This window comes from Theropithecus gelada, chromosome 13 (assembly GCF_003255815.1).
Source record: "Theropithecus gelada isolate Dixy chromosome 13, Tgel_1.0, whole genome shotgun sequence".
Classification (NCBI taxonomy): domain Eukaryota; kingdom Metazoa; phylum Chordata; class Mammalia; order Primates; family Cercopithecidae; genus Theropithecus; species Theropithecus gelada.
Genome location: NC_037681.1, coordinates 1437120 through 1458502, shown reverse-complemented (window position 1 = coordinate 1458502; position 21383 = coordinate 1437120). Strand labels below are relative to the sequence as shown.

Here is a 21383-nt window from a genome sequence, read left to right as displayed (position 1 = left end):
CATTACTGGGTATATACCCAAAGGATTATAAATCATGCTGCTATAAAGACACATGCACATGTATGTTTATTGCGGCACTATTCACAACAGCAAAGACTTGGAATCAACCCAAATGTCCATCAGTGACAGACTGGATTAAGAAAATGTGGCACATACACACCGTGGAATACTATGCAGCCATAAAAAAGGATGAGTTCGTGTCCTTTGTAGGAACATGGATGCAGCTGGAAACCATCATTCTGAGCAAACTATCGCAAGAACAGAAAACCAAACACCGCATGTTCTCACTCATAGGTGGGAACTGAACAATGAGATCACTTGGACTCTGGAAGGGGAACATCACACACCAGGGCCTATTATGGGGAGGAGGGAGCGGGGAGGGATGGCACTGGGAGTTATACCTGATGTAAATGACGAGTTGATGGGTGCTGACGAGTTGATGGGTGTAGCACACCAACATGGCACAAGTATACATATGTAACAAACCTGCATGTTGTGCCCATGTACCCTAGAACTTAAAGTATAATATACTTTATAAAAAAAAGTATAATATACTTTATTAAAAAAAACCCAAAAACAACAACAAAAAAAACTGCCTCATTAGCAGGTCACGAAATCAAATTAGTCTTGGGGAGCATTAAAAATAAAATAGCACATCACACATTTGTAGCACTATTGTTCTGTAAAATGTTTCAGAATTCTAAATTTTGTGTACACAGGGTTATGTGGTTAAGTTTCTTACTGGGTGCTAAGGAAAAAGAAAAGTTAAGAAAGGCTGTCTTCTGCTGGGATATTCTTTATTATCAAGTTTCTCTGCTGGGGGGTGAGAAGCATCAAGCTGTTTTGTTGAAAGATGCATTTTTAGTCCTTATTTTGTCATTACCAAAATTGTTTTTCATCTTTGATGCTCACCTTCCCTGTTTTGGTGGAGGGGGTAGAAAATGAATGCATTTTACCATACTGCAAATACAGCACTCCCTCAATTACCTAGATGCTTAAAGAAACACACTGTTTTTTCAATAACTAGAGTTCAAAGCACACTAAATATAAATTTTCTTGATGACTAACAGATTTGCCCTTAGTCCTCAAGGGAAATTCTGTTCAGTAGGTGTGATCTTGACTCGCCACATTTGAGAGGGAGGATACTTCCTGAAACAGGAAGCATCCAGGACACTCCTCGTAAGGGAAGCCCGTTTTCTCATGACCATGCCGATGAGAGCTTGGACTGGCCTGCCAGGCCTCTTCTTCTATTACCTGGGCCACTAGCTCCAACCTGACTCGGTGGGACCACAAGGGTTTCCATAGGTAAGAAACATCCTAAAATCTCAGGTAACACCATTTCTCTTAAAAAATATACAAAAGCAGTACAGATAAATGCTTGGTCTCTACAACCTTGGCCTGCCATAGAAGACAAGGCAATTCAGTTTCTGGTCTTCCCTGGTAATGCTGACAGCACAAGTTCCAGTCCCTCCAGCAGCCTGTTCATCGAGCTGTTTCCGGACTCCACTTTACCAGTCATGCACTCACTGCCACTCTGGTCAGTGCACAGGGCAGGGTCCCCACTGTGCACAGGAGGGGCTAGAGGGGGCAGAAGCTTGGAAACATTAAAACAATTTCCTACTCAGAAACTCGGGACTCAGCCGGGCACAGTGGCTCACGCCTGTAATCCCAGCACTTTGGGAGGCTGAGGTGGGCAGATCACTTCAGAGTCAGGAGTTCGAGACCAGCCTGGCCAACATGGTGAAACACCGTCTCTACTAAATAATAAAATAAAAAAAAATTAGATGGCACATGTCTGTAATCCCAGCTACCCGGGAGGCTGAGGCATGAGAATTGCTTGAACCCAAGAGGTGGAGGTTGCAGTGAGCCGAGATTGGGCTACTGCACTCCAGCTCAGGCAACAGAGTGAGAGTCTGTCTCAAAACAACAACAACAAACAACTCGGGACAGTGCCCAGTCACCTTCTCTTCTCACTGTTGGTGGCACAGAAACAGAGTAAGATGGGGACAGATACTTTCTTAAATTCTTGACATGCAGACCCTTAGCAAATGCAGACAGCAATTTTCTCTTCTCGCAATCAGCACCTCCCTACTCCCTCCCTCATACCTTTGTCACCTGGCACATTCATACAGACCGGTTCCACAAAATACTTTTTCAATGTGCATTTCTTTAATTTTTAAAAATATACACAGGAGAAGCCATGTGTTTTACATAGGAATACACACATTAACAAAGCATTTCTTATAGTTTTCCAAAATTCTATCAGTCCGATATTTATAAATTAAATATATCAGAATTCTTAAAAGTTAAAATGAATTCCCTGAAACTACTGGATATGCTAGACTTTTTCCAAAATCAAATGAACAGAGGATATGGATGTGGTTTGTGTTAAATAAGGTTTATTGTTAGCTTTATTGCCTATAGTCTATAAGATGGAACTTTATTGTGCCTTTGCAAACAGGATACATTTCTTAAAAAATTGATCAAAATTTTCCATACATATAGCTCTATATGATAGATTACAGTGCAACACTATTCTCGTTACATAATTATAGAAATACTATAGAACCCAAGAGCACGGGGTAAGCAAAATAAATACAATCCTGAGCCATCTGAACAAGATGATTTGATGAATCCTTTAGTGTAAGTTTAGAAAACACAGAGAAGGAAAAAAATACATGCATACTGCAGTCATGAGCAAAATACATCAAACACCTGTTCCTTGCCAGGCGCAGGTGGGGGCAATGGTGAATTTCAGACACATGCACACTCACTCACGCTCCCATTTTCTGCTTCCCTCCCAGTCCCAACACATTCATTCCCGCCCCTTCCCAAAAAAAAGATCAGGCACTAAATCATAGTGAACCCCACAACTGCCTTGCTGAAGGTTAAGTGACTGCTACAAGAAGAGTGTATGTAGGTCTTCACCCATAACATGAAACAAAGCAAGTGCTGTAAGCCAATTCCAGCTGCTTCTTCCTCTTTGGAAGTAAATGAAGCATATGCCCACTACTTGAAACTGTAGCGGAAATGTCTTGAAAACAAAATTTTGTTTCTCTTGCTATGTCTTGAAGTAAAATCAACAGTGGAAAATTCATCCGAAAACTAACTGCCTCATCTGCTATTAAAATACATTTGCCATTCTATTTTTGGTATCTATTCAATTATAGTTCATTAAGAACAGTCCATGAAGCTTGTACCTGCTTATGGTAAACATCAGTGTACCACACAAAACCTGCCACAGCTAGACAGGCTTACGAAACACCAAACCTTCTATGTGTCCCTTGCTAACATTCCCTCAAGACCACAGCATTCTAGTGTTACCAGAGATAAAGTACGTATAGTTAAGTGATGAAAGAAAGGTATTTGGTTTGTGTCGTCACCTTATACATCCTAGTGATGAAACTAACCAAACTATGCCTCCATGCCTTCCCTGAAAATCACCTGAGTCGGCTGACTAAACAGACTGAGCAGCGTGGCTGTCAGTCCACTTTATCAGAGGTTGAGCTGGAAAACCAGAGGGCTAATGTAGTCTACCAGCAGCTTGTCTTGTGCGGATAACCAAGAGTTCTTGGCTGTTGCAGTATCCACTGTCCCAAAGGCTAAGCCACTGAGGTGGAAATCAATCACAGCATAAAGAAGACTGAACTGAAACTGCATAACCTGTGGGACTACCTGGAGAGGACACAAAGAGGATCCTCATTTCCCACAAAACGTGGTGTGGGTTTTAGTGTCTCTGTATACATTAGCTGCTACAGAAAAGTTAAGATTTACTTCATAACTTTATTTTCAATTAAATGCTCACACACTCAAAAAATACACACTCTATGAATATGAGGTGGCTCTTTTCTTCAAAATTTTTAAAATAAAGAGGCACCAATACCCGTTCATTTATGTATTAGAAGTCTCATATAATCACCAATAAAACAGAAAGAGCATCTGTGATGATCACACAATGGAGAAAAAAGATCAAGAGACAATCTTAGCCACTGTAAAACTGTACTTGAACACTCAGATGCTCTGGCTAAGTCAGAATTTAAAGATTTGCTAAAAAGGTTTTATTGGTTTAGCATAGTCCCATGGCCTTTGTCTATAACTGATATGTGGAAACGGTTTCCAAGGAAATTTAAGAAACCATTCTGAAATTCTGTCTTTCATGTACATTATAATTAAATGTGACTGTTATAAACGTTGCCTCTATCATATTACCTTTTGTAAAGTAGAGGTAAAGAGACAAAAAGCATCCTCCTGGACTGCTGACGTGCAGAAAGTATCAGAGATGATAGGGTCGTGACAGCATTTATGGAGTTTCTAAGGTAGGGAGGGCAGAATGCTGTACCTCAGCATCTTTGGTTAAGGTCTGGCCTCTTTAAATCCACTTCTCCCTCACATTTAGTCTCTCATGAATTTTAAGTCCATGCACTTAAAGGCAAGATATAATTTCCATGTAATATGTCAGATTCATAAGAGTTTCAGAATTTTGGTCCTCACCCTGCCCAGTGGGAGTACACGGACCTTACACAGAAAGCTGCAGAGTCCAATGCTTCCGTTAAAGCATGTTCTTTTTAAAGTTGTCTTGAGCTGCACAAAAAACTGTCAACAGTTTTTTGGCTCCCAGCACTGGGAGAGGGATAAAGCTGAGCTCTGGCTTTTTTCCTTAAAAGTGGCCCAAGCCGACTATATCAAGTGCCTGGTCATCAAACACATTTACCACCAGCCTTCAGAGTACATCTGTCTTGTTCAAACCTTACGTGAAACCTAAATGTTGTGTAGGTGTTTGGGGTGGAAAGATGAGAATAAGCTAAACTTGGCCTAAGGAGAAAAAGGGTAAAACATAAAAACAAAAAAACAACACTCTAGGTTTTAATTCAAAGGCAAAAAAATATATATAATAAACTGGTTTACACCCTTGGTCAGACTGTTGCCTAGAATTCTCTACCTTGTCTTTCACAGTCCAAAGAGTTTGTCTCTGTTCTCTTCCTTCACTGCTTTAGTAAAGAGAGGGGGAACTTCAAAGAGGACTCCAACAGTGAAGCAGAATCATGGGGCAAAAGTCGCTATGGGGCCAGACTGAGGTTGGACCAGACAAGCACTCCGAGCCGGGCCAATCGCAACCGCTGGCGAACCCGCACAGTACGGAGTAGCCATCCACATAGGCCTGGCCACACGGCACTCAAGCAGAGCTTTCCACAGTACTCTTTCCCTTCACAAACAAACCCCAGCTCTCCCAGGTACACATTTCAGAAAAAAACATCCAGGTTGGTGTACTACTGTAAAACGCTGCCAGTTTCTAATTAACTTAGCACCAAATCTGTGATTCCCCCTCCCTCGAACCAAGTCCATCTGTAGTTTAAAATGTGAAGTGCCACATTTCTTTTTGCTTCTGTGTTTTCTTTTTTTCATTTGCTTTGAAAGTATTCCTATTGATGTTCACTCCATGTCAGATGAAATAAAGTTGCAAAATATTTGGTGATTTCCATGTAACATTCTTATACTGAAGTCACTTCATGGGTTTCAGTCAGAATTATGTCCACAGAAGTCTTTTCCATGTAGTTCATCATACAGAGAGACTCTTACACATGGCTATTTTTGGACAGTGCATTAAATGAAGATACCTCACAGGAGAAAAGATCATTATCTGTATCCATTAGAATAATATACAGATTCACAGTCAATGAGATGATACACTTTGCAGAAGAGAGGCATCAAACATTATACTATTCAAACACAAAAACAGCAATAAACATTCTGCACTACAGAAAATTTGCTAGCTTCTAACTTTAAGGATTTAAAGTGAGGGGTCTGGTAACTGCATTTTAGAACTGGAACATGCTGCTTTCCTTCCAGATACACAATGTTTGATGCTGGTGCACATATATAATACACACATGCACAACACTGTGTCTGCAATGATACAATAGGGCTACCAAGACCAAGAGAGCAAATATCAACTTAAGAACACTTCTAACTTTAGAATTTCATTTTATTAAACATACTTTTAAAACAAGCACCTCTTGGCAATAAAAGCAAAAACAAACAAACAAACAAAAACCAAAACCAACCAAACAATAGTACTCCTTCCACTCTATGCTAACGGAAGACTTCTCACACCAGCCGGTTAAACAATGAAATTCTTAAACACGCAGCCTGCTGGGGCTGCATGCAGAGCTAAAATGTAGGTGTGCTGACTTCTTGGAGCTGGAGCAGAGGAAAACATCAAAAAGCAAATCTGGAATCTATCACAGCTTTCTTTCTTAAGCAAATAAAAATGCAAATTAGTTTCATAACCACAATTCAATTTATCAAACTTTTTCTGAAGAATTTTCATTTACTTATGTATACATAACAGGAAATAAAACTTTTTCACAAACACTCTCAAGGCTTACGATTATCAAGAAAATGACAAAAGTAAAAGCAGTGAAATATTAAACACATGGTGGGGAGGTCAATTTCTGTTTCTGCTCTTAAAAAGTAAAAAAATCACCATATAATTAAGTACAAAAACCTGCATTGAATGACAACTGCTGGTGTATTTACTTGATCAGAAATGAAGACCAAGAATATAATAAAGCCCTATGATAATATTCACCGGGAGCACTCCCCTCAGTGTGTGTACACTAACAGGTTGGCAAAGTTTCTGGAGCATTAGCTTATAGAAACACAGGAGTCCTTGGTTAGCTGCATTATATGGAACGTTCTCTTCTGAAATGCGCCCACGACTCAGTTTCACTTACAAATTGCAAACTAAAGTTATCTCTTCAGAAAAATATCTGTTTGGCATCTCCTGGACTTTGTTCCATTGGACAGTAGGGACATTTTAATCTAAAGACAAAGAAGAAAACACTGAGTGAAGGAGCAGACTCAGTACTGAGCATTCAATTTTTATCTTGTTATACAGTATCTTTAACAATCACACACACATATAAGAACACACAAAAACATCAAGTCTGTTTGTATTTTGCTTTGAGGATGAATTATGCTTTCCCTTAATATAACCACAAAGATTTGAAGGGTCACAAATACATACCACCCATGCCAGATCCTAAACTGAAAGCCTTTTCTTCATTGAAAATTGTTTCTTAAACAAAACAAAGATAACTTTTCTGGATATCATTTTTGGGGTTTTGAAAATAAATTCAATTTCTCCTTCCCAAAGGTTTAGCTTGCATCAGTCTTTAAATGAATTTCAAACGCACTGGTCACACAATCCATTCAAGGGCAGAAAATCTGATGGCAGCTTTACAAGCCCACACCAAGAACGGCCCACATGCCTCACAGTGGCACATGAAATCAGTACAGCCTGAACTAAGATCAACAATTTTGGCTGGGCATGGTGTCTCACACCTGGGAGGCTGAGGTGGGCGGATCGCTTGAGCTCAGGAGTTTGAGACCAGCCTGAGCAACATGGCGAAACCCTGTCTCTACTAAAAATACAAAAATCATCCAAGCGTGGTGGTGTGCACCTGTAATTCTAGCTACTCAGGAAGCTGAGGCATGAAAATTGCTTGAACCTGGGAGGCAGAGGTTGCAGTGAGCTAAGACTGCACCACTGCACTCCAGCTGGAGTGATGGAGTGAGACTCAATCTCAAAAAAAAAAAAAAAAAAAGCTGGGCTCACTATCTAAAATAAATTACAAATGCATATATCCTTTGAACCAGTAATTTCAATTCTAGGAATTTATGTATCAGGTATATAATTCACTTAGCACTGTGTTTTTTTGTTTTGTTTTTTTTGAGATGGAATCTTGCTCTGTTGCCCAGGCTGGAGTGCAGTGGCGCGTTCTCGGCTCACTGCAAGCTCCGTCTCCTGGGTTCATGCCCTTCTTCCACCTCAGCCTCCTGAGTAACTGGGACTACAGGTGCCTGCTACCACACCTGGCTAATTTTTTGTTTTTGTATTTTTAGTAGAGACGGGATTTCAGCGTGTTAGCCAGGATGGTCTCAATCTCCTGACCTCATGATCCGCCTGCCTCAGCCTCCCACAGTGCTGGGATTACAGGCATGAGCCACCATGCCCGTCGCCTTCACTTAGCACTGTTTAGAGAAACAAATGTTCATCAACAGGGAACTGGATACCCCATCATATTTCTATACACTAGAATATACTGCAGCTTTAACAAAAAAATAATGAGGGCTGTTTCTGCAGCATAGAGAAAGATCTCCAAGAGACATCACTAAGTGAAAACAGCGAAGTATAGAACATTTTTTAGTATGCAACTCCATTTGTATAAAAAAGGGGAAAATCTATCACCTACCCCCAAAATTAAAGACATGCTTATAAATCTAATCACCAAATCCACAGATAAATTAAAAATACTCAAATCAGATACCACCCACTTTGCCAAATGAGTAGTTAAGAAATTTATTTAGTTCTAAATCTAGCTACATTTTTTTAATCCTCATCACTTCTTATGCTCCTACCAAGTTCCAAAACAAAATTTATTTGCTAACATTTTTTAAAAGTCATACACTTACTTGCTACCATTAAACATTTTATTCAGGGCATCTCTTGATATAATATGACCACAGACCAATTTCATGGGTGGATTGTTATCTGTCGTTTGCTGACGAAGAATGGGGCAGGCAAATATAGAGTGATACCAGCACTTTTTACCAAGGTCCACTTCAATCTGTTAGGAAAAAAAAGTAAAAAAGCTGAAGTCATATTTCACAAAATCATCCACATGGTAATATATACTGTGCAGCAAAGAACATTGATCATATCTATTCACCTGAATGTAACTTTCTATAGCACTCTTCTAACTCAGATGAACAGTCTTAGTGATTCAAAGTGATAAATTAGCCTTCAAGATTATTTTCAAGAAAGCTGACAAAGTGTAAAAACAAGTCTGACAAAAAACAATGACCAGATCACCACCTCTAATGGGCAGATCACCACCTCTAATGGCTTTACTGGCTTGACACACAGTCTTTAGGTGAATTCAGATTTCAGTCTGCTCTGTCTTAGTGCATGTCAGAGATGCTTACAACATAAACGGGAAACTGCCAGATGCCAGGCACCTGCCTCCACAAAACAAGTGAAGGCTCAAGTTCTTTTCACTTGTTCAAGTTAGTGGCAGTGGAGCAGGAGTGCTGCTTGTGTCCTGACCACACTCAAGACCAGGACTACACTTGTGTCTTTAAATTAGAAAAGATCTTTGAGAAGCTGGGGCAACCAACTGACAGGGTTACCCGCTGGAAGAACAAGGTAACTGCAAATAAACCTGTGTACAGGTGTGGTATAAAAGGGGCAAAAAACTAAATGCGTATGTCAGCTTTTCAGGGTCTGTGACACAATCATGACAGGAATGGCAATTCCAGCCCAGAGTCTTAGTGCCTGTCAGAGACCTGGTGGAAACACACATACAATGACCTTTGCCACTCCACATCATAAGTGCACCATGGCAGCCACAATCTGAGTGCCTACCATGTGTCCCATCTCGTTCTAAGCATGCTTATGCAGCCTTCAGCAACCCCATAAAGAGAAAGCTGGTCCTTGTCTTAGAGATGAATACGCTACTGCTTAGAGAAGTTCTAGAGTTGGCAAGTGATTGTGCTGATGTTTAAAACCATGGTCCTTTCTAGGAGAGCAGTAGAAATACAGTACTAGAGGCCCGCTGATGACTGCAGGTGTTACAGGGACGACCTTTAAGAGCTCTGTACTTATTCTGTTGGCATTAGGAAAATGTAACCAGCACAAACCCATGATCTTATTGACAGCAATAGTTAAGACAAAAGTAAATCCAATTAACTTTGCTTTTATATTAGAAAAACCATCACAGGAGTGGTCTGTGAACTGCACTGCAGAACACACTGCATGCTACTGCATCTACAACTCTCACCACTTCTGATGTTTCCCTTCCCCAGCTTTCAAAGGCACTTCAAGTCAAAATTGTAATACTCCTCCTCCAGGGTCCCCAAAATGTACTAGGCTCCTCATTTGTATTGTTTAATCTTTTATATACATATATATAAAAGAACTCCTGTCGAATGGCTACAATAATGTTTCCTGGTTAAAAGGTGAACATTTAAAGATGCCATATTCTTCTAAAGGCAGTTAAAGTAAATAGCCAACAGAAAATGGAACTCACAGGTAATTCATCTTTCTGGTTCCAAACTCCAGTACACTGCCTCTGTTCAATCACGGCTTTGATGTTAATTAAAGCTGGCAGCGCCACACAACCTGCTGAGAAACTGGGAGAGCAGAAGAGGAAACGTCAGTGCCAGGCCAGGTGTCAGGCCGCTTGGTCCAAGGAGACATCAATTTCTCCAGACTCTGTGTACTGCAGCCCCTGGCCCCTGGACGGGGTGAGAGCCTTCTGTTCTGCTAAGAGTAAATCCAGCCATTTGCACCAGAAGAAAAATAACTTGTTTTCCCTCCCCTTCTTCCCCAGGCCCACTGGTATATTTCCTGAAGTTATTGAAAACCAATCCCAGTTAAAAAACAAAACAAAAAATGAAACTCTAAATTTACTAAATAAACCTCACCAATATGTGGGTAAATGCAGTTAACTAATGCAAACGTTTAAAAAAAGAAAACTCATTTGCTAGGGTAATTTAACTTTAGCTTACTTCCTCAGAAGATAGAAAAATAAAGTTTTAAAACATGCATTTTAAAAAAGAAGGCAGCTTTGGAGAACCAATTAATTCAAATGAAGAGCAGGAATTAAGAACTACTACTCTTCCAAATACAGAAGTTGTAGTATCTGAGCTTGAAGGAAAGAGATGTTCTTGCACAAAATTCTTCATTCAGCAATACACAAGACATAACTTCCTTTCTTATTCCCTTCCTTACAGACTATATACCACCATACTTATTTTTCTTACAAAATGTGCTCCAAGGTATATGCTAATTAGAATAATGATACTCAAAATGTGGTCTGCAGATGGTGCTGATTTATATACCATTTTCGGTCCATAGGAAAGAAGTATAGAATTGAGAATAAGGTTTTTAGAGAATTTCATAACAGTAGATGGTGCTGGCTCACTCCTGTAATTGCAGCACTTTGGGAGGCCAAAGTGGGAGGATTACTTGAGTCCAGGAGTTAGAGACCAGCCTGGGAAACACAGTGAGATCCCCATCTCTACAAAATATATAAAAATTAGCCATTAGCCAGGTATGGTAGCATGTGCCTAGAGTCCCAGCTACTGAGCAGGCTGAGGTGGGAAGATGCCAGGAGGCTGAGGCTGCAGTGAGCCATGATGGTGCCACTGCACTCCAGCCTGGGTAACAGAATGAGACCCTGTTTCAAAAAAAAAAAAACAAAGAATTTCATAATAATCTTACATTAATGCCAAAAAAGGTTTTATATTGCACAAAATAGCAAAAAAAAAAAAAAAAAAAAAAAAAGTTTAATGGGCTCAGCTTATCAGTCAAATGACATGCTTGCTCCTGAAACATTTTTTTGCATAGTTCCTCTTATCCCCAGATCACCCCTGTCCAGGGTAGAAGCACTCATTTCTCAGATCTGGAAGTGTTGGCAGCCAACTCTCAGCTGTGTCTGTCTCTTCAGGACTATCCTCAGTTGAAAAGAGTCATCTGACCAGAGTCATATCCAGCAAGTTGCTCCATGTGAGGGTACAAAAGCCCAGCCCTGTAGGCCCAATTTGGGACAACTCTACAGGCCCATAGCAGCTCCAGAGTTCCTCAGGAATGGGAGAGACCTTGTTGCCACTCTAACACAGTCCAACTTTCCTCTCTGCCCAATCCTGCTGTTTTCATTCTCCCACAGGTGCTGATGTCAATAAACTTTCTGCATGTACATTCCCACTTCAGAGTCTTCCTCAGAGAGACTGACGGCAACAATGCCTCACATTATAGCTAATTGCATCTGTCTGCTCCTATGCTAGGATGGAGAACCCTGTGGAATACACCTTATTCATCTTATATCCAACACAGTGCCCACAGTGCCTTGCACATAGCAAATATACAAAACATTTGTGGAATTAAAAAAGTTATTTTCTTAAAACAGGTTCTTAAAATGTTTTGGTTTCAGGACCCCTTTATATGCTTAAATATTAAGGATCTCAAAGAGCTTTTCTTTTTGTGGGTTATATCTTTAATGCATTAGAAATTAAAATGAGAAACATACAAGTTGCGATTAGTCCATGTAAAAATAAAATACCATGCCATTATTAAAAACAACATTCTTGTAAAAAAAAAAAAAAAAAAAAAAAAAACTAGTTTCCAAAACAAAAATATATTTGTGAGAAGAGTGGCACTGTGTCACACTTTTACAAATCTCCTGAATGCCTACCTTGACAGAAGACAGCTGGATTATTATAGCTTACTCTGCATTACATCTATTGTGGTATGTTCTTCTGGTTGAGATAAATGAAAAAAAAAAACCTTGTTTCACACATATGTGTAGCACTACTTTGATCGCTTTGGATCACTGTGGAAACTCCTCCTCAATACCACACCAAAACTGACTTTTCAGTTCTGGCCAAAACTGGTAGTAGTTTTCTAAAGGTTGGTTGCAGAGCAAAATCTGAAACTTTACCATTAAACTTTTTGTACCCTGCTACATTAAAATCCATTTGTCTGTCTTGTACTTTGAATGACTCTTTTACTCATGCATGCTTTTGTAGGATCATACTTAAGACCTTTCAAATGTGACAGGCTTGATTCATTCACTTAAAAACATGGCTGGGTGATGTGGCACACAACTGTAGTCCCAGCTACTCAGGAGCCTGAGGCAGGAGAATCACTTGAGCCCAGGAGTTTGAGTCCAACCTGAACAACACAGCAAGACTCTGTCTCTGAAAAATTTAAGAAAAAAGATTAAAAAAAAAAAAAAAAAAAAAAAGACTGCCAAAGACCTGAGTGTGGGTAACTGTGTTAATGATTCTTTCAAGTAAAACCTATTCCACGGCTGGTGTGGTGGCTCACACCTGTAATCCCAGTATCTTGGGAGGCCGAGGGCGAGGCGGTGGATCGCCTGAGGTCAGGAATTCGAGACCAGCCTGGCCAACATGATGAAACCTCGTCTCTACTAAAAATACAAAAATTAGTTGGGCATGGTGGCAGGTACCTGTAATCCCAGCTACTCCAGAGGCTGAGGCAGGACAATTGCTTGAACCCAAGAGGTGGAGGCTGTAGTGAGCTGAGACTGCACCACTGCACTCCAGCCAGGGGACTCAGTCTCAAAAAAAAACAAACGAACAAAAGAAAAAAAACAAGAAACAAAAAAAGTATTCCATGATAAAAAGTGACTAGCTAGCTTATAACTCAAAACCATATGCTTTTTCTCAAGACAATTACCATACCTCGACAAGAAACTGAAGTGCTTTATGTGGATTTCCTATTTTGTCAAATTATTAAGATGATGTGTACCGAAAGGTCAAGATGTAATAAAACCAATAATTTTAATGTTTCATCAAGAACATCCGTTTTTTAAAAAGCATTTTGGAGAAATGGAGTCTAGCTGTGTTGCCCAGGTGGGTCTCTAATTCCTGGCCTCAAGAGATTCCCTCCACCTCAGCCTCCCAAAGTGCTGGAATTACAGATGTGAGCCACCACACCAGGTCGAGAATATTCTTTCTTTCTTTATTTTTTTAAATTGAGACACAGTCTCGCACCGTTGCATGGGCTGGAATGCAATGGCGCAATCTCGGCTCACAGCAACCTCCGCCTCCTGGGTTCCAGTAATTCTTCTGCCTCGGTCTCCCAACTAGCTGGGATTAAAGGCACCTACCACCACGTCTGGCGAATTTTTTGTGTTTTTAGTAGAGACAGGGTTTCACTCTATTGGTCAGGCTGGTCTTGAACTCCTGACCTCGTGATCTGCCCTCCTTGGCCTCCCAAAATGCTGGGATTACAGGTGTGGTTAAGTAAAACTAGCATTTCTTAAACTGCAAGGGTGTGGTGGTGAGGAATCCAGCAAGTATCTGTGGAATTTGTACCACCGCCCCGACTTGTGTAAAGGCTCTAGCAGTTTAGTCCACCACTGTTTCTGGACCATCTGTACTAATGTCAATACAGTGGAAAAGGCTCTCAGGATCCTGTGAGGTTCACACACCACACTTTCAAAACTGCTTCTCTAAAACAGAGTCACTGCCAATTGTGGTATCTTTTGAAATACCAATTGCACTCTTCTTCAGAAAGACAAAAGTTCTTTTGGCTTTAAATATCAAGAACCAAACAAGTTAAGGGGAGGTGACTAATGCAGTGCATACTTCAATAACAGACAGGGCCAATTTCCATACCTGACACTGAGAGGGGACTCCACGGAGAGCCCCAGGAGGGCACAAGCATCCCGTGTAAAGATGTCACAGATATCAGCCCACTGGTTTGCATCAAGTAGGTGAACATATGGTGAGTTCTCAATCCCTTGTCTCAGGTACACAAGGCTTCCCATCAAAACCTGTATGTCTAAAAAAAGTAACAGCAAGAAAGCATTAGTTTGCTTGCAGTAATAAGCTGCGAAAAGCAAGAATACCCCCACCCATACTGATACAGCCTAAAATAATGTATTAACAGGTCTTTAAAATTCTGGTCCTTAAGCTTGGTTTCTTCCTTCATCCTAAGTTAAACAGCATGGAGAGAAAAGGAAAGGAGTGAAAATACTGAACTTATAATTTAAATTCTTATATACAGCATAGTATAATTACCATTACCTACAGGAGTAACAATTATGTCATCACATTATCTCTGATTGCAGAGTTAATGTATTCCTACACAAATACGTGGGGTTAACATTTGCTGCCTTGGCTCTCTGACACTTTGTTGTGGCAAAACAAGCAGCACACAGCCAGGTTGGGGTAGACGAGAGCAAGTGCACACCTTGCTCTTTCTCAGATCTCCTCACAGTTTAATATGGAATTCCAAAATCTGCAACATCTCTGACTTTTAAGAGGCTTTAATATTTTTGTTCTTGTTCTAGAGCCAGTCAGAGCTTTTCCTGTGATTATCAACTACAACTGTTTACTGGCAAACATGTATTAGCTCTAGATAAGAACCATTAAGTTGGGCTGGGCGCGGCGACTCACGCCTGTAATCACAGCACTTTGGGAGGCCGAGGCGGGTGGATCATGAGGTCAGGAGATCCAGACCATCCTGGCTGACACAGTGAAACCCCATCTCTACTAAAAATACAAAAAATTAGCCGGGCATGGTGGCAGGCACCTATAGTCCCAGCTACTCGGGAGGCTGAGGCAGGAGAATGGCGTGAACCCGGGAGGTGGAGCTTGCAGTGAGCCAAGATCGCGCCACTGCACTCCAGCCTCGGGGACAGAGCGAGACTCCATCTCAAAAACAAAAAACAAAAACAAAAAACAAAACAAACAAATAAGAACCATTAAGTTATAGTGGTGGCTATAGCCCTGTTTTAAACATTAATAACATCTGACTCCAGACTCACCTTTTTGATGATTCAGGGCAAATGGCTGAAAATTTTTAGCATACTGTAATGCCTCTCGTTGATTTGTGGTTCCACCCATTAACAAGCTAATAAAGTACAGTCTGTGTAGCTTAAATTCCAAGGAGCTGTTTTGAGCTATAAGCATTTCCCGGTTTGATACTGCCCACCTAAAGAAAAGGCAAAAAAAAAAAAACTTTAAGAATAATCAAAAGCATAAGCAATGTGTCTTAGAAACTATTTGAAAACCAGTAAAACAAAAAAGGGGCTTGGTCTGCCATCTTGTGGAAGTCTATGGTAACATCAATCCCTAGGGCCCAGACTTTTGTCAGGAAAGTAACCACCAATAACTACACCTGCAGAGGCCCTTCAGCCAGTGAAAGAAAAAAGCATTAAAGCAGATGACAATCACTAGAATGACTCTGATGTGTCACATGATGCATCTGAACTTGCACAGGACCACACTTTGAAGCGGTGGCAGCCGTGAGATTCACAATTAGATTGCCTAGATCCACTGCCCTTCTCCTGTAAAACTGGCCTGATATATACAAGCATGAATCAAAGATCCTGAAAGGCAACTATACTTCTAAACTTTCAATAGTTGCAAGATTTTGTGTTATTCACTTTGGGATTAAAAACAGTAAATATCGTTATTTCCCCCCAAGGTGCTTTCAGTCTGATCAGGAAGATAAAGCTAGACAAATATCATACAGTAAATCTTACTGTGCAAAATGATTTGTACAAACATAGTTCTAGTAAGGGAAAAAACAAGATTCTATTTTAACTGAGCCAAAAATACAGCACCTCAGGCTTCTACAGAACAAACAGTTGGAATAATCAATCTTGAACTGGTACTACCAGGTCAGGTGAGGGCAAAGGCAGGAAAGTATATAGTTAGCTGTTAAAATCAAATTTTGCGATAAGGGAATAAGGAAACATTACTTTATTTCTCTAAATATATTAACATATAGAAGCTGTTAGCATTATATTATTTAATTTGACCATCAGTTAAGACAAATACTCCTCACTTAACCCAATTCACCAAAGACCACTGGAATCTGAACTGGGTAAGAATATAAAATCTGAGTAACTCCACCAACTACAAGAGTAAAACCTTTCAAGTTATTTATAATGAATTTGCTCATTGGGATTGGACTTCACAGAGCTGCACTTTTACTGGGTCCTAACCTTCCCAGAAAGGGCTGCACATGCATATAAACATTCTAATTAACTTGCTGATGTATTCACATCTTATAGTCAAATCATGACGCTTCTCTGACTTCAAAGTCAGTGATTTTTAAAAATATTAATCATCTGGATCTTGGAAATACTTACCTAAATTTGTAAGCCTTGGTTCCTTGCCTGGCACTAAAATGATGCAGTCAAGGGGTAACACCAAGTGAGGTAAACCTGCTGACAATAAGGTACTTTTTTTTTTGAGACAGGGTCTCACTCTGTCACCCAGGCTGCAGTGCAGTAGCGTAATCCCGGCTCACTATAGCCTCAGCCTCTTGGGTTCAAGTGATCCTCCTACCTCAGTCTCTGAAGTAGCTAGGACCACAGGTGCATGCTGCCATTCCCGGCTAATTATTTTAAAAAATGTTTTTGTAAACATTATGTTGCCCAGGCTGTGTTTGAACTCCTGGGCTCAAGTGATCCTACTGTCTCAGCTTCCCAAAGTGCTGCAGTTACAGGTATGAGCCTGGCCAACCAGCAAAGTACTTCTGGCAGTGGTCTTTTGCGAATGCCCTACATCAATCAACAGTACCAACAGCACTGTGCTTTTTGCAGTCGCTAGCCTGCCAGTCTCTAAGCCTGCCAGGCACCTTATGGATTTCCAGTTCCAAGTAGTGCATTTAAATTAAATCACTTTCCAAAAGTTTATATACCCCTTCACTCATAAAAGCATAAGTATGTTTTCCTACTAGCAAATAAGGAAAGGCAGTAAGATTTTTCTTTTTTCTGTTTCTGATATGGGGTGTATGTGTAAGGGCTTGTAGAGCCAAAATACCGGAGCTATTTAATAGAGTAACTACGAATTTTAATTTTAAAAAAGTCAATAGAAAAAAGGAAAAGTTCATAGACACGATGCGGTCTCAGCTCAACACTGCAACCTCTGCCTCCCAGGCTCAAGCGATTCTCTCACCTCAGCCTCCCAAGTAGCTGGCACCACAGGCGCACACCACCGCACCCAGCTAATTTTTTGTAATTTTTTGCACAAAGGAGGTTTCACCATGTTGCCCAGGCTGGTCTCGAACTCCTGGGCTCAAGCAATCCTCCTGTCTTGTCCTACCAAAGTGATGGGATTACAGGTGTGAGCCACTGTGAACAACTTGAAAGTGTGATATATACAAATGTGATGAGATATAGACATACACACATTTTTTTTTGAGACAGAGTTTCACTCTGTTGCCCAGGCTGGAGTGCAGTGGCACGATCTCAGCTCACTGCAACCTTTGCCTCCCAGGTTCAAGCCATTCTCCTGCCTCAGCCTCCTGAATAGGTGGGACTACAAGCATGCACCACTGCATCCAGCTAATGTTTGCATTTTTAGTAGAGACAGGGTCTCACCATGTTGGCTAGGCTGGTCTCAAACTCCTGGCCTCAGGTGATCCATCCGCCTTGGCCTCCCAAAGTGCTGGGATTACAGGCATGAGCCACCACATCCGGCCAAAAGTGTGATATATTTTTAAAAGTAACTTTTAGACACCAGAATGTTTAACAGTAATGACTCTGGGATTTCAAGTATTTTTTATCAACTGCTACACCATGGGCTATGACTAATCAGAACAAGGCACCAACTCTTGGATCAGCACCAGGGGTCTGAAACAACCAGGAAGACACACCAATCAATTCCAGCTGAACAGCACTGATAATAGTCTATGCTGTCCTATATTTTCCAAGTTTTCTGTAATGAACATGTATTAATTTTATACTTTAAAAGGTAATAACTTTTTAAGCTAATGTAAAAGTAAAATGTCTTAACTTCCTTTTAACGAACAGGTCTATAGAGTAATTATAAATTACTTTTCCTGAAAGATATGAATTATCAATTTTAGCTTTATAAGCTAGAAACACCTGTACTCCACTTAACCTGGAGACGCATTTATTTAGACAAATATAATTTTTAATGTACTACTTAAATTTATGTTTGCACAGTTTCAAATTTTGCTATAAACAAGGCTATGAAATAAGAAAAAAACTAGCATTGCTTAATTCCTCCCCTTTCCTTGCCAAGAAATATTTAGAAAAGTAAGTAGATACCTTTACAAAAAGGAACTGGGAGGGAGAAGACAACACAAAACCCAAACTCATACAACACAAGATTTCACATTTCTTAAAAGTCGTATTTCTTTTCATCCTATTCGTTTTGAAACAATGTACTATCCTCATTTAACCTCTTAATATTATACTAAGACTAAATTATACAAGGCAAAGGACTTCCAAGCTTCTCCCTCCCTGGCAAAATGTCTAAACTAAGGATGAGACACCCATTTTTAACTCTCCCAAACATTTAAGCACATGTAAGCAATTAAGGTGAAATCCTCACCTGACATGATAGGACCTCTCTCTTATACCTCCAGGACTGTACCCAGAAACCCACATTTGTATTTTGTTGACTTCAATTCCCTGGCCACAGTTAAGTGGCCAAATAAGCATAGGTTTTATTCAAAGTCACTCTCCACAGCTGCCTCCTAATAAGAAAGTGAATCTATTTTTAACTCTGTTCACTATTCTTCACTATTCTATGCCTTTTGCTAAGCTCTGGTATCAAGAGTTGCCTTCTGTGATGATCATCGTTAACATCTGCCTTAATGAATCATTGAAATCTGAGTACAAACTTCACAGCAGCATTCTTACTCACAATAACATCTTCCTCAGATAGCTTAACATTAGTCAACTCACAATTTCTGAACATGATAGAAGCATCTTTTACTGGCAGTGAAGTTCTTCAATATCCTTGTAATTACCATCTTCTTTCAATAAGCCAACTATTACCAATTTGGCCCGAATAGTAGCCAAACCGGGACACACACACGCACACACGAAGTAAATGTTCCATCTAAACCACAAGCATCTTGCTATTCTAGTGCAATATAAGTGAAAAGATGGTGAAGTGACTTTACCCTGGTCTTCATAGTGACAGGACTTTTCCAATATGCTTTGTACCATTAGCTTCCTGTAGGCTTAGGTCTTGCCCTAGCTTCGTCTTGCTGTCATCGTTTTCAAATCTTTCTAATCACATTCAATTTCACTTCTAAGATTTTTCTTGTTGCCGAGTTCGTCTTCCAATATTCATTTTTTGTAAAATGTCACATGGATAAGAGAGTTAAGGAGGTGACACAACTACACACTTGTTGCCTGAGGGTAACTGACAGTAGATGCGCAGTGATCAAGAGCGAAGTGACAGAACTGGTCATGACCATGATGCGCCTGTTACGTCCTGATGTATAGACTGAAGAGCTGGCAGAGAAGTCTGTATTTTATACAATTGCTCACAGCTAATACATCATGGTGACTGAAATCTGAACTGTGTTGTTGGCAGCCAGGTGTTATTGAACTAAACTGTGGTAAAAACGAATTTATATATCTTAGAAACCTGCAAAGACTGCCCACAGGTTCAGTAAAGAATACAAGGGATGGGTGCGGTGGCTCAGGCCTGTAATCCCAGAACTTTGGGAGGTCAAGGTGGGTCGATCACCTGAGGCTGAGAGTTCGAGACCAGCCTGATCGACATGCAGAAACCGCATCTCTACTGAAAATACAAAATTAGTCGGGTGTGGTGGCACATGCCTGTAATCCCAGCTACTCAGGAGGCTGAGGCAGGAGAATTGCTTGAACCTGGGAGGCGGAGGTTGTGGTGAGCCAAGATCGCGCCATTGCACTCCAGCCTGGGCAACAAGAGTGAAATTCCGTCTTAAAAAAAAAAAAAAAATACAAACAGGAGAGAAAGAACACAGAGATCTCAGTGGTAAGAGGTTACTTTATAAAGACAAGGAAGTTCCAGATTGATAAAATGAGGAAAGACATAAAGTTTGAGAAACTGAGCAGGTCAGGGTGTCTATGGCTCATTCTCATAAATCTTAAAGAATTACAAAGAAAATGAGATTAGTTTTCTATTTCTCACCAAAATGATTCCTGCTCCTGCCCCTCCCCCTTCCTTCCTCCCCACCTTTTTTTTTTCTTTTCTTTTTTTTTGAGACAGAGTCTCACTCTATTGCCCGGGCTGGAGTACAGTGGCGTGATCTCGGCTCACTGCAACCTCCCAGGTTCAAGTGATTCTTCTGCCTCAGCCTCCTGAGTAGCTGGGATTACAGGTGCGTGCCAACACGCCTGGCTAATTTTGTATTTTTAGTAGAGATGGTGGGGGGGGGGGTGGCAAGCAAACTAAAAATGCAGTGAAATTATTAACTCTATAATTTTTTTTAAAAAAATTCTGATCCCAAATTTCCAGCGTGGACCACGAGAACACTGTCACCTTTGGAATTACTCCATTTACGGAAACACTGAAGACCCCAAAAATGACAGTAAGATCAACAGTGTCACCCTCTGTGCACTGCCACTACATTCTCCTGATGAAGAGCCTTTTGGGGACTTTCCACCAACAAACCCCAAAACAATATTACTTACGAGAAGACTAAGTCAGAAGCAATCCGCATCTATACAATTACCCAGCAGAAATATTAGCATTAATTATCCGAATTGTCAGGCCTGTGAAAAGACTTGGCACACGGTTACCTCCACATTTAGCATTTCTACATCATTCCAAAAATAAATACAAGATTTCACCTTCATAGTTAGCGGTTCTCCCTCAGGAACCTAACAGACAGCATTAGTGGGCTTATCTCTCTCATCTTACAATTTTGCCGGCCTGGTTGGGTGTCTATTTCTAGTAATACTGGGAAAAAAAAAGCCTCCTGCCAATCCCACAGCACATTCCACTATAACCTTTCACAGCATTTTAAAGCCTTACAAAAACCTCTTTTTCTAATTTCCTTTAAGGCTATACTCTTGGGGGTAAAA

At 40.4% G+C, this 21383-nt stretch overlaps 1 protein-coding gene across 2 annotated transcripts in view; it reads right to left on the bottom strand.

The window, feature by feature from the left end:
* Window positions 1–2148: 2148 nt before the first annotated feature.
* The window catches only part of RMND5A (required for meiotic nuclear division 5 homolog A), a 61935-nt gene continuing 42700 nt past the window's right edge, over window positions 2149–21383 (bottom strand). Inside the window, exons 5-10 of one of the 2 annotated variants that reach the window (XM_025405792.1) lie at window positions 15363–15529; window positions 14209–14374; window positions 10092–10194; window positions 8476–8630; window positions 6735–6822; window positions 2149–5638 (exon numbers count right to left, since the gene is read on the bottom strand). In XM_025405792.1, the coding sequence (XP_025261577.1) occupies window positions 6759–6822; window positions 8476–8630; window positions 10092–10194; window positions 14209–14374; window positions 15363–15529 (655 nt within the window). In that variant the 3' untranslated portion in view covers window positions 2149–5638; window positions 6735–6758. Of the gene's footprint in view, window positions 6823–8475; window positions 8631–10091; window positions 10195–14208; window positions 14375–15362; window positions 15530–21383 lie in introns of both variants that reach the window. The other variant, XM_025405791.1, reaches the window with a different exon arrangement.